This window comes from Musa acuminata, chromosome BXJ3-11 (genome assembly GCF_036884655.1).
Source record: "Musa acuminata AAA Group cultivar baxijiao chromosome BXJ3-11, Cavendish_Baxijiao_AAA, whole genome shotgun sequence".
NCBI classification, from domain to species: Eukaryota; Viridiplantae; Streptophyta; class Magnoliopsida; order Zingiberales; family Musaceae; genus Musa; species Musa acuminata.
The window spans coordinates 29,294,218-29,306,688 of NC_088359.1; the positions used below are offsets into that span (position 1 = coordinate 29,294,218).

At 42.9% G+C, this 12,471-nt stretch overlaps 1 protein-coding gene and 1 long non-coding RNA gene across 4 annotated transcripts; one reads left to right on the forward strand and one right to left on the reverse strand.

Moving 5' to 3' along the window:
* Window positions 1-5,045: 5,045 nt before the first annotated feature.
* LOC103971868 (serine/threonine-protein kinase-like protein CCR4) lies at window positions 5,046-7,833 on the forward strand. Its single transcript, XM_009386011.3, has one exon. The coding sequence runs from the start codon at window positions 5,085-5,087 to the stop codon at window positions 7,671-7,673; it is 2,589 nt and encodes an 862-aa protein (XP_009384286.2). The 5' UTR covers window positions 5,046-5,084; the 3' UTR covers window positions 7,674-7,833.
* A 333-nt stretch (window positions 7,834-8,166) lies between these two features.
* LOC103971869 (uncharacterized) lies at window positions 8,167-11,992 on the reverse strand. 3 transcript variants are annotated; one of them, XR_010502345.1, is made up of 6 exons: window positions 11,911-11,992; window positions 11,686-11,813; window positions 8,947-9,067; window positions 8,810-8,875; window positions 8,542-8,720; window positions 8,167-8,463 (listed from the first exon to the last, which is right to left on the reverse strand). It is a non-coding gene; the product is annotated as an uncharacterized LOC103971869 (long non-coding RNA). The 3 variants fall into 3 exon arrangements; XR_010502346.1 differs by lacking the exon at window positions 8,810-8,875; XR_001976250.2 differs by having other exon boundaries at window positions 8,542-8,875.
* Between the last annotated feature and the right edge of the window lie 479 nt (window positions 11,993-12,471).

A 12,471-nucleotide genomic window follows, 5' to 3' on the forward strand; every position in this document is an offset into this window, starting at 1 on the left:
ATATTAAAATTTTTATATTTACGAAAGTAAAATATTTGATATTATTTTTTCTCACGTTATCACATATGCTCAAAAAGAATTAATACGTATTCAACGGTAAATGGTCAGATATTAAAAAAAAATAAAATTAAATATTTTACTTTTAGAAGATCCTAATATAATCTTCATTCTTACTCTTACTGTTTGTTTGCTGCTGCTCTTCTTCTTAATCTACTTAGGATTTTTCTATGCAAAGAAGAAGATTGGGTTAAACAACTGGCAAAAGAGAAAAGCAAAAAGTTATCCACCAGAACAACACAAAAGTAAATAAAAAATAAAAAATAAAAGTAAAATCCTAAAGATAGGCTTTATTAGATAAGGATTGTCCTGCTATTTGAAGTGAAGATATATGGAAAATGGTGACTACTAGAGGACAACTTCAAGTGCAGAAAGATCCATGGAAGAATGTTAAGACTGAAACAACCAGCTCTCTATCTGTAAACAATCTTGGAAGATCTGGTACTACGTTCTTACCATTTAGTTTGTTTGTACTTGATAAAGATATTTAGTCATATATCGATTAAGGAATAGAAAACCAAAGACTTATAAATCGATCGGGTCATCCTTACCAACAAATGTATCTTTTGGAATTCATGAGGTAAAATCGTATGGATTCGCCTACCGCTTCAAGCAGACAATTCCTCGTGAGCCTGTCACACTAATGATAATAAAATTGACTTATCAAATTGGCACTAGAAGGAGAGCCTTGAGCCCTTGGCTCTCCTATGGGAGAGAGCACTGAAAAAGACATTTAGTTCCATATTGATTGAAGAGTAGGAAAATCAAAGACTCTTAAGTCTGTCGGGTCCTTACTCCTAAAAGGAAAGGGTAGAACCTTGCAGGTATGCTCATCGTCCAAAGTAGACAATTCCTTATGAGCCCATCGTGCCAATGACTTATCAACACTATACCTAACAAAGTAGGTAGCATCATGATATTCTTCCTCTGGGTTTTGGATGGCAAAAATTGACAGCCAACCAATTTCTTATGGCCTCACAGTCGTAGAGAAACATGTCACTTTCAAGACAGATGAAGAGGAAGCTGCAATTGAAGAAAGCAGCATACAGAATTTAGCATGTCAATTCAACTGTGTGGATCAGCTTGAGCATCAATACAGAAGAATCCTTTCCTATCTCTGATCATTTGGTACTTCAGCCTATAAACAATCACCATGTCAATTAATCTGCGATCTCTACTGATTAATATCCTTTTCTTTTCTCCTCTGTTTAGTTTTTGAGGCCAAGTGGTGACTTTGCTTTCTTTTTCTTCTGAGGCTCAAAGATTATACATACATACATACATACATACATACATACATACATACATACATACATACATACACATATATGTATGTATGTATGTATGTATGTATTATGGTGAGGCATCAACATCCATGCGTGGTGACTGCATCTTCTGTTAGCTGAAGCAAAAGGGGAATTGGAATAGATGTTAGGTAGCAAGTAGCTGGATTTGACTGTCTTCGACCATGTGCCATGCTTGTTTTACTTGTAAAGAACAGCATGTCAGGATCATGGAGAAATTATAGTAGCCAGTGGATGACAGATGACTATCAGAAATGTGTAGTTATTGATGTTGGAAAAACTGTTCTTAATGTAAATGGATGATCTTTGGGACTGCAGAAGGAACTTTCATAGTGAATGCTGGTTGAGAAATGAAAATAAAGATATAAGTGAGAGCACTGCTTATTTTCTACTCTTTTAGATTAGTCATAATTTCTTTCCACTGAATCATCAAACAGTGGTTGGATGCACACTATGAATAATCTCTGACTTCATATTTGGAGATTTCATTCTGGTTCTGCAGGCTACACAATAGTTGGAGCCTCACTAAGTGACCTTTGTTGTGACCACATCAGTGTGTGGGGGCTGCACATGCAAGAATGATGCAACCTCTCTAGCTTTTATCTTGACAATGTTTTGTGGAGTTAGGTAAGTCAGACACCAAAAGCAATGGCCATGAATTTTGATACATGATACAACTGTTGTCAAGGCAAAACTTTGAATGAAAGACCATGAAACAGTAGAAATTTGAAGAATCAGATCATTGGTAAACTTAAATGGAGAAAGCCAAAAGACATGGCCTTTTCTTCTTTGGACAGATCCTGAGGTCTTATTCCATTGGATCAGCCATAAATTTTGAAGCACAAGACAGTCTGCAAAACTGAAGGAAGTCAATGATGTGGCTGAGTGCCCATTGCTGACATTAGTTCAGCTACATGTCTTTTCTTTGAGAAATTTCAGCTACATGTGCCATGAAACAGCTTCATTCTTGTTTGACAATTTGAGAGCAAAATGTGGAGTGGTTCATGATCCACAAGATTCTCATGCAATTTCCACAGCCCTTCTCCTTGGCATTCATTTTTGTTGTGCTTGTGATATTACTTCTCTACCAAACTTGATCTTATTTTTACAATGGACAAGATGGAGACTAAACACAAACAGAGCTTCTGTTTTTATTTGGTTTCTGAGAACACAAGAAATGTGGAGTGATGGCAAACTCAGAAACTTCACTGTTGTTGTGGTGGCATTTGATGATTTGTTGTGCAGCTTGGCCATTTTTGCATTTGGTCAAGTGGTTCATCAATGTCCCATCAAAAAATAAAAGAGAAATTAAGTGTTCAACTCAACTGAGAAATAGAACATACTTTATCTTCCAAATGCAGGAGTTGACTATAGCTGAAATGATCAATTTGAACTAAGGTAAAACATGTACTTCTATGTGTTAGTAGTACCACTACCAAAACAACAGAAGTGGAACATTTACTTCTATGTTTTTAGTGTATGGTACCACTAGAGAATTGGCATGTACTAGTACATTTTAGTAGTACACTGAAGTGAAACATTTACACAGGACAGACATTCAACATCAGATTTCTCATCACCATAACTTCCATTTTTCACACAATGAAGTCATGTTCAACCTGAGAGGGAAACCAAGCTTTCTTTCAATCTATTCCTACAGATAGGTCCATCAAGCATTTCCCTTATGGAGATGCTGTTGAGGAGGCAAACAAAAGTGCTCAACAAGATAGCCTAATTGACAATTTGTTACTTGCTCACTGGTTTGACAATGACTTGATTAGTTATCCTTAAGCTTTCAACTGAATGTTCTACTGGACTTAGCACTGGATGTTTCACTGTGGCAATAGACAACAGCCAAGAGATGCTTGCTTCTGCTATTGATCGGTTTGGAATCATCACTTCTGACAGAAGCTGCCACTCATCAACTTGTCTCTTTAACAGTTTGGTTACAAGCTTAAAGCTATACTCGAGACAATTACTTCTGCCTAGGTTCTGTCTGGCCCATGATTAGAGGTGTCATTGCTCAAGCAGGTTGCTTCATGAGAAGATGAACAAGTCAGCAGATCAGCTAAGCTGAACTTGCAATCCATAGATAATTGATATTATAATTTCCAAACCTACCTGCTCCAAATGATTAAACCCTGTCAATGGAGTTATCTGCTTGATTCATATTCAGAATTATCTGAACAAAGCCACCTTGTTGTCTTTCTTCCACTATTCTTATTTGACAGAAGAAAAATCTTTTGGGGACCTATCTGTCTCTATCCAGCCTCTTATTGAATTGCTTTCAAACAGCAAAGTAGGTAATGGTCAGACCAAATTGAGAAGTCTTCTTTCTCTAGTGGTATTCATAGAGGACCACCTTGCAGATATTCTAGATACATCATCAAAGTTATACATATCTTCTCTCCCTCCTACTTGTTGTAAAAGAGTCATTTTGATTCCAATTGTAATCACAATTAGTATCTGAATTGGCTATGAAATCAGTATCAGAATCGATATGCACTTTTTGGTGTCCAAGGGACAGTGATTAAGCTTTCACAGCATCTTACATGAAAGAAGGAACTTAAATTGTGCAGTTTAAAGCTCTTTTAGTGTTTAGAGAAAGTTTGATCAAATGAAGGTATCAAAAGTGTGAACTGAATGTTTCTCAACTGAGAAATCCAATCTACAGTCTCCATGAACTCTGAGGTTGAACTGTCTATGTCTGCATGTTCTTAACTTGGTCCCCATGGTTTAAAGAGACAAGCAAAAGCATAGAGAACAATGATGAAAGTGTAGAAAGTGTGAGATGTAAAAGAAACCCACCAACCTTTAGAAAAGTCAACCAAACTTCATGTCCTTTACTCAGTTGTCACCTTCCACATTGCATGCTGGGATTGAACAGTCCTGCACCTCAGATTCTCATCCTTTGGCAACCAACCATTCTCTTGGTTGCTTTCATTGCCCTGACAAAATTATCATCTTTACAAATGTTGCTTGTTAGAGTGAATCTTATAAAAAAAAGAGCTAATATCAAGAAATTTTCCTTCTGTTTCATCTGGAATAAGTTCAACAACATTGGATTGCTTGAAAGTAGAATCCATGAACAAATGAAAATTATATGGAGGAATAACCTTTCTTTTTCGCGCTGATTGAGGGAACAGATCAGAATTAATTCATTAAAAAAAAAAAACTACAATAGCACTAAATAGTAAATTGTTTGGAATAACCTTTCTTTTTCATCCTGATTGAAGGAGCAGATCAGAATTCATTCATAAAAAAACACTAAATAGCAAAATCTCAATTATTTGGAATTTAAATATTTAATTATAATTTTAAATGAAATCTTCTTACATTTTTCTTTTATATCTTAATAATAAGCTCACCTCATTTATTGAATGGACTGATAAAAATATCAAATGAAAAATCAACATTGCTTTGGTGACTGATAATAAATCCTTCAAATTAAATTTAATGACTCTTTCATTTACTGATGACCCTAATTTGTCAAACCGGTTTCGATCATTTTCACTATCTCACTATTTATTTGTTCTTTCATAGATTCTTTTACTCATTAGTCAATCTGAATTTGAATTCTCATGGTGATTAAAATTATTACATATAAGTTGAGTCCAACCCCTTCTCACTCCATTGTTTACTGACCATATGTTCTCCTCCCAAGTTTCACTCAATTATTAGAGAGAGAGAGAGAGAGAGAGAGAGAGTTGTGTCTGTGTGTGTATGAAATGGTCGTTGGTCAGTGCGGGCTTCGAAGCCGTGACTGCAGCCTCCGCCCGGCCTTTCCCGTCTCTTCCACCAAACCTAACACAGCACACCACGAAGGGCCGTTTCTTTGGGGACTACTGCTACAACTACTACTCCCCCACTCTCTGCGCTCCTCCAGGTTACGATGACATTCTCCACCACCATATCGCAATGCCTCCTTCAAACCCCACCAAATCCCTGCCCCTCTTCCTCCTCCTCGTCTTCCTTCTCCTCCTTTGCGTCTCCACCCCGCCGTCGGTCGTCGCCTCCTCCCCCCCTTTCTCCACCCTCGCCGTCTCCCATTCCTCCAACGTCACCTTAGTCTGTGCCCTCGTGCCGTCGGCTGTCGCCTACAAGTACGACATCTGCTGCACCAACGCCTCCAACCGGAGCCAGAGCAGGCTGTACGAATCCCCGGAGACGCCCTACGCCGCGGTCGCCGCGGGCAATGGCTTCCTTTGCGGCCTTACCGTGCCGGCCGATGGTTCCAACGCCACCATGCGGTGGTGGGCCTTCCATGAAAATGAGATCTACGAGAAGCGGGTCTACTGGGGGACGCCGCTCACGGCGCTCGCCTCCGGCGACAACCACGTCTGCGGCCTGATCGGCGGGGCGCACCGGCCTCGGTGCTGGCGGTGGGAGGAGATGCGGGTCCCCGCCGGGATGAACTTCTCCGAGATCGCCGTGGGGCGGAACTTCGTGTGCGGGCGGCTGGGATGCGGCGCCATCCGGTGCTTCGGGAACGATACGGTGGTCGTCAGGAAGGTGCCGGTCGGCAACTTCAGCATGGTCGCCGCGGGGAGCCGGCACGCCTGTGGAGTCTTCGACGATGGCCGGCTGACCTGCTGGGGCACGGGGGCTCCGGAAGTGCCTTCCGATCCCCTCGACATCGTATCCATGGCGCTGGGCGAGAGCAAGACCTGCGTCCTGCGGTCCAACGGAACCGTCCGCTGCTGGGGGGAGGGCTCTCGGCCCCCAGACTTCCTCGCCGGCGAGCAATTCATCGGGATCCAGGCGAGGGGCGATACACTCTGCGGCATTCTGATGTTCAATTTCTCGGTGGTTTGTTGGGGCAACGAGGAGTTCCGGCGCAACCACACCATGTACGGCAGGGTCCTGCCCGGGACCTGCACGCCGACCTCGATCTGCACCTGCGGGTTTCTGGCGGGTTCCGGCAACATGTGCCCTTCCGAAGAGGGCATCTGCCAGTCCTGCAAGTTCCAGCTCAGCTCCAATTCTTCCACCAGTCCGCAACAAGCAAGCCGTGGTAGCAAGAAGAGGATTTTATTGGTGGCGGTTCTTGGATCCGTGGGATTCGGCTTGGCGTTGTTGGCCTTGTTGAGCTTCTTGGTCTCCCTTGCTCTCAAGAAGCAGAGTAATGGCTGGCTTTACGACACCGTGCAATTGGGCCGATGGAGGCGGACTGCGGCGGCGGCACTGTCTTCGCAGATGGAGACGTTCCTCGACGGCCAGGTGGGCGGCGGGACGGTGGAAGAGTTTTCGCTACAGTTTCTCGCCAAGATCACCAACAACTTCTCGGAGGCGCACAAGATCGGGTCTGGCAGCTTCGGCGCTGTCTACCGTGCGACGCTCCCCGGCGGGCGCGACGTGGCGATCAAGCGCGCGGACGTCCCGGCGGCCGCGGCGCCGTCCACGTCGCGGCGGCACGAACAGCTTCGCCTGCGGGACGAGCATCAGCGGGAGCGCGCCTTCTACTCCGAGCTCGCTCTGTTGTCGCGCGTCAACCACAAGAACCTGCTCCGCCTGCTAGGCTTCTGCCGAGAGCGCGGGGAGCGTGTGCTGGTGTACGAGTACATGACCAACGGCACTCTGCACGACAACCTCCACCGGCGGCCCATGACCCCGCCGTCGCCGCTGAGTTCGTGGACAGCGCGGCTGCGGCTGGCCCTCGACGCGGCGCGGGGGATCGAGTACCTGCACGCCTACGCGGTGCCGGCCATCATCCACCGCGACATCAAGTCCTCCAACATCCTGCTCGATGCGGAGTGGACGGCCAAGGTAGCCGACTTCGGGCTGTCGCTGACGAGCCCCGACGACGAGGGGAGCGTCGCCGCCGGCACGTTGGGTTACATGGACCCGGAGTACTACCGGCTGCGGCGGCTGACGGAGAAGAGCGACGTCTACAGCTTCGGGGTGGTGTTGCTGGAGCTGGTGACGGGGTGCAAGGCCATCCACCGGAGCCAGCAGGTGGCGGGGAGCGAGGAGGGGGACGAGGCGGAGGAGGCGGAGGGCAGCGCGACGCCACGGAACGTGGTGGAGATGGCGGTGCCGTACATCGAGGCGGACGACATCGCGCGGGTGATGGACAGGCGGGTGGCGCAGGCGTCGGCGGAGGAGGTGGAGGCGGTGGCGTACGTGGGGTACGTGGCGGCGGAGTGCGTGCGGGCGGAGGGGCAAGAGCGGCCGACGATGGGGGAGGTGGTGGGGGCCCTGGAGCGGGCCGTAGCGGCCTGCGGCGGCGCGTACGGCCCGGACCGGGTCGACTCCCGGTCCGAGCCGACCGGGGGACGAAGGGCGTTATCGCGTGCGCCGAGTTTTCTGTGATCTGGTCAACTACAGAGAAATGGAGTGCATATTACCACACATCACAATTTATTTTTTCTTTTGCTTTTATTATTTTCTCTTGAGTTCATATCTTCACATCACAATGTTTCTTCTTACGTTGTCTCTGATTCATCTGACAAATATCACATTCTTTTTTGTATTTGTTGTATGTTTTCTTTTTCTTTTTTGTGTTCCTCGATCTTTTCTCCAGTGGTATTCATGAAAGTTGGTTGATATAAATGAAATAGTTTATAGCATTTATAAATGATATTAGGATTTAGCATATATATATATATATTCATGGTGGAGATGGAATCCGTCAAGTTGAAGACTCGAAGGGCGTAAATGATTGGCTGTGGGGTATTATTAGTTTACTTAGTTGGGTCTAAAGATGACATATGTTCGTCAAGACACCGAATGATTGGAGTCACTGATGATGACACGGTCGGCAAAATGGCTCAATCCCAACATCAGATTGAATTAAGTTGTGATAGAATATAACAAGTTTAATCTATTATTGGCTCAAATAGAGCGCGGTAGACGATCACATTGGGACAGACAGCACATGCTATACTAATTAACCTGTTGATGATTGCAGGTTAAGAGGGACATCGGAGCGGATGGCAGCTGCCACTGCGCATGAAACATGACCTTGAGCAGCTGTCTCCACTCGCATCATTGCGGTGCAACATGACAAAGGCCAGCGCAGGGGAGCTGAATGAAGCTGCACACCCGAACCAAGGAATCCTGTGGAGCATTCCTGGTTGATCTTACAGTTGATGTGTCAAAGCTGAAAACAAGCATCACACAGCATTAGCGACACGGTAAAACGAGCAGGATGAATCATCTACATCTCATGGATTTCAACCTGGAACCGAGTAGAGCATGCAGGAGCAGCATCCTCGGAACAAGGACAAGCAGAAGGTCCCAACTATTTGATGTTCTCCTGCTACCAATCTGGGGTTCTGGACAATAATTCATCTTTTTCTCATGAAACAAAGCTCCAGAACACCACCTGTGAAGCTCAAATCTTGAAGACGATCTTGGCTGCAGGTAGCATCAGAGACATCAGTGTTGTTAGATGACAACGACCGCGCAAAGAACGAGCTTGCACATTGTAAAATGGCAGGACCAACCTGTGGAGGGAGGAAGCTCTAATGCGTATACATGGTGGAATATTTTTTACACAGAGTTAATATAGCCTGTAATAAATTTCAGTTCATCGATTCTGTTTGGACCCTTTGTGCCAACAAGTACTGGAAATTTGAAGTACCTGGTAAGCTCCATTAGATGAGTGAGGACTGCAACATTGGCTGTTTCAACAAAGCCAAAAGGGCACTTGGAATCCGGTGAGGACATTTCCATGAGCATCTTTTACAAAACCAGGATAACCACTGCAACCAAGTGATACATAGAAGAATGTTGTAAGGCCAATTCCTAGGGAAAAATAGAACTTCAGGTGAATTTTTCCAATGTTACTCGGTTGTATATAAATCATTAGTGGAAACACTAACACTAAATTGATGAAACCAGGTTTGATGCTGGCTGAAAAGTAACACTAATGTTGCTAAAAGAATTGGTATTTGAAATTCTATTAAAAGCATTGCATACACAACATATTTACAATAGGTATAACATCAATAGAGGATCAAACAGGATAGAATCATTTAGAAGGGTATGAACATATGCTAAAGAGGAAATATTCTTCAAAGATACTACACATTTAGTAATAATGATAAGAGAGAGAGAGAGAGGGAGACTAAAGTGATTTACTAAAAACCATAAATAACAACTCGAATGTTCTGAATTTAACTAAGTTTTTTTTAATATAGAGTTTAACAGCGCAAAAAGTTCCATGTAGTTCACTTCAAATAGTCAAATATTATGACTTACTATTGTTGATAGTATTGTTGTTACAATTTGCAATGAGTGCTAGATTTGGTTGAAGCAGAAACAAAATCATTCTCGGTTTTAAGTCCAAAACCTGTCCTCTAAATGAATGACTATACTTAGTGGCACACAAAAACAACCCAATGAATGATACCAAAACTGTAGAATTATTGACCTTATTTTCTTCTCTTTGGATAAATAGCTAAAGAGAGAAAATTATTTATCTAGAATAGGAATTTGGAGTTTTTGATTTCTTTAAATTAATCTGTTCTCTTTGTTATCAATTGGTGAACATCATAAAGGAAAAGGAAGTTTAGCTCAAATATTTTCTATTTAAGCAACCTTACAATAGACTTGCACCAAAATTGGATATGAGGTGCATAGTGCAGGTATGAGTACCAGTGACCAACCAAATTATTTCAGATGCTCACTTATCCTTTGACTTCAATTCCACTTTAGAACGGTGTGCCACTAATTGGGTCCACTTCACTTCTGATTAATTACTAGTGATCCCCAATTCTCCTTTTCTAAGTTACTGATGAACACTTAGGGCGAGGCTCAAATCTTGTCAATGTCAGATAACCCAAAAAGATCATACCAGTTCCATGGGCTTATCAAGAGTGCCTAAAGCATTGAGACCATATCATGATCTGTTACTGTGTTGTACCAGCCCATTCACAACCTAAGTGCCTCTCTAAGCTAATAGCACAGTTTTAGGAGAAGACCATGAGCTAAACTAAAGCATCACATATAAAGATAAATGATAAGCATTTTAATATTGGATGATAAAGTAGAAGGCTGTTAATGAATTGGGGAAAAGTGAGTCTTTTTAATGCTAAATCACAACAGACCACAAAAATAAGATGGATTCTACCAAAGTAGACATCACTTATGATGGACCACCATTAAATGAGAAGAGAAGTTTGCCATGGGTCCATACTCCATACATCATATTATTACAGGTTGTTGCATAGCAACTATATATCATAATGCAAAGAAGATTCCTCAGAAGTGGAGGTTCCAGCAAAGAGCACTTGTGAGCGCCATCAGTTTTCTTCCAAAGCATAGAGAATGAACCCTGAGAAATATGAAAAATCACAGTTGTTGCTTTAAGACTCAGACCAGCTTCTTATTTCCTCAATAAAAGGAAAACAAGGGAGAAGTAAAAAAGATTCAGACCAGATTCTCATAGTTTTGGGATGCTTTAGTATCATCTCAATCTTAAACATTGAAGTAAACTACTATCTAATTGAGATAATATTCTGTTGACTTATGCATTTGGATTTGAAAAGTAAATGTGGGAGTGAGGATATAATTCCAAAATAAACTCACGAGCTTGTGTTCTAAGACGATTAGGACTTGTGACCGAATGCACAAAACAAAAGAGCCTCTACTTAATGAAAAAAAGGTGGTGCCTTGTTCATTCATGAGTTCTGCAAAGAATACTAGTGAGAAAGCAATATATAATCTTGAATCTTGAGGTCAAAGGTTCAATCATAGATGTTGTAATATCCATGAGCTATTGTTCTAAAATGACAATGATTGATAACACATTGCACAAGGCAAAAGAGTCCTCTAGAGAAAAAGAAAAAGAACAGGCACTGATTCTAAAAAGCTTCCACTATGAGACAAAATCTATCCTCACCTAATTAATTTCTAATGAAACTCTTAAAAAGGCCTTGTTCTCCTAACTATTCCTCAATGGTGTGGGACTAAATGTGTTTATCAATTTCCGGACAAACATTCAGTATGTATCATGGCATGACAACATATGGCACAGTCTGCTTCATAGTCATGGCGAAACTCCTTGATCACATTATGATGGATTGCCTGTATTCAAGTAATTAAAATGGACAGTAAAGAGAAAAATTAGTAAAAATAAGCCTCTTCAACTCAAGAAAGACAGGAGAAAATGAGGTACAAATAAGACTACAGCTCAAGCGAAAATGGGCAGAAGTAATAGAATCCATCTTAAGGAGAATAGCAAAGAGACGATAACAGGGAAAACAAGACAGAAAAAGGCATGCTAATAAATAGAAAAAATTCAAGATATATCCCTAAGCTATTGGAAAGATTGAACAGATTCAACAAACTTGGTGGTATTGGGTGTCGGAGGACATACCGGCTCTAATGTGACGACGTTCATCAGCCACCATATCCATCTCCCCTGTTCTTGCAAGAATCCAATGCTTCTCCTCTTTCTCTCCAATGTGGTGGAAACAAGTGAAAGCGGCGCTGCTAATCTACTACCTGCAGATATTTAAAGAACACCCAGCTTTCAACAATGGATCCATTGAGATGGAAGGAACCAGGCGATGCTGCTTTCGGGGCGTCGGAGTTGGTTCACCTGTCGCAGGGGAGGCAGTGTACTGCGGAATCACCGAGCCCTTGTGCTCAACGGGTTAGTGAGGCCGCGGCATGGAAGACTCGGGAGAAAGGTCGGCGAAGGGTGAGGCTTATTTTGTTATCCCAAGGTAAGGAAGCTGACATGGCATTCTCTCATTCGCTAATTTTCTACGGGTCCACCTAAAGTGGGATGAATAAGAGTGATTAATACCCATATTCATGTGGATCTCTAATATCGTACTGCAAGATCATATAGCAATTAAAGTAAGCAGTATCTTCTTCTTCGGGGTAGAGCGGCGGGTAGTTTTGGCAGATGTATGCCTAATTTTAAGGTTTTATGGGCAATAGGTAACCGTTCGTCATTGCTCACGTGATTTGATGGGAGGGATAATTCGTCACATGTTACACGAATCCTGAAGGCAACAACAAGCTTCTGCGCGCATCTCAAAGGCAACGTTCTGTGTAACAGAGAATCCGAACCCGTTTCGGTCAAAGAAATCCGTTTTCTAAACCGAATCTGTGTCCGGGTTGGATCCGGGTTCAACCATCAGTCAAACCGAAT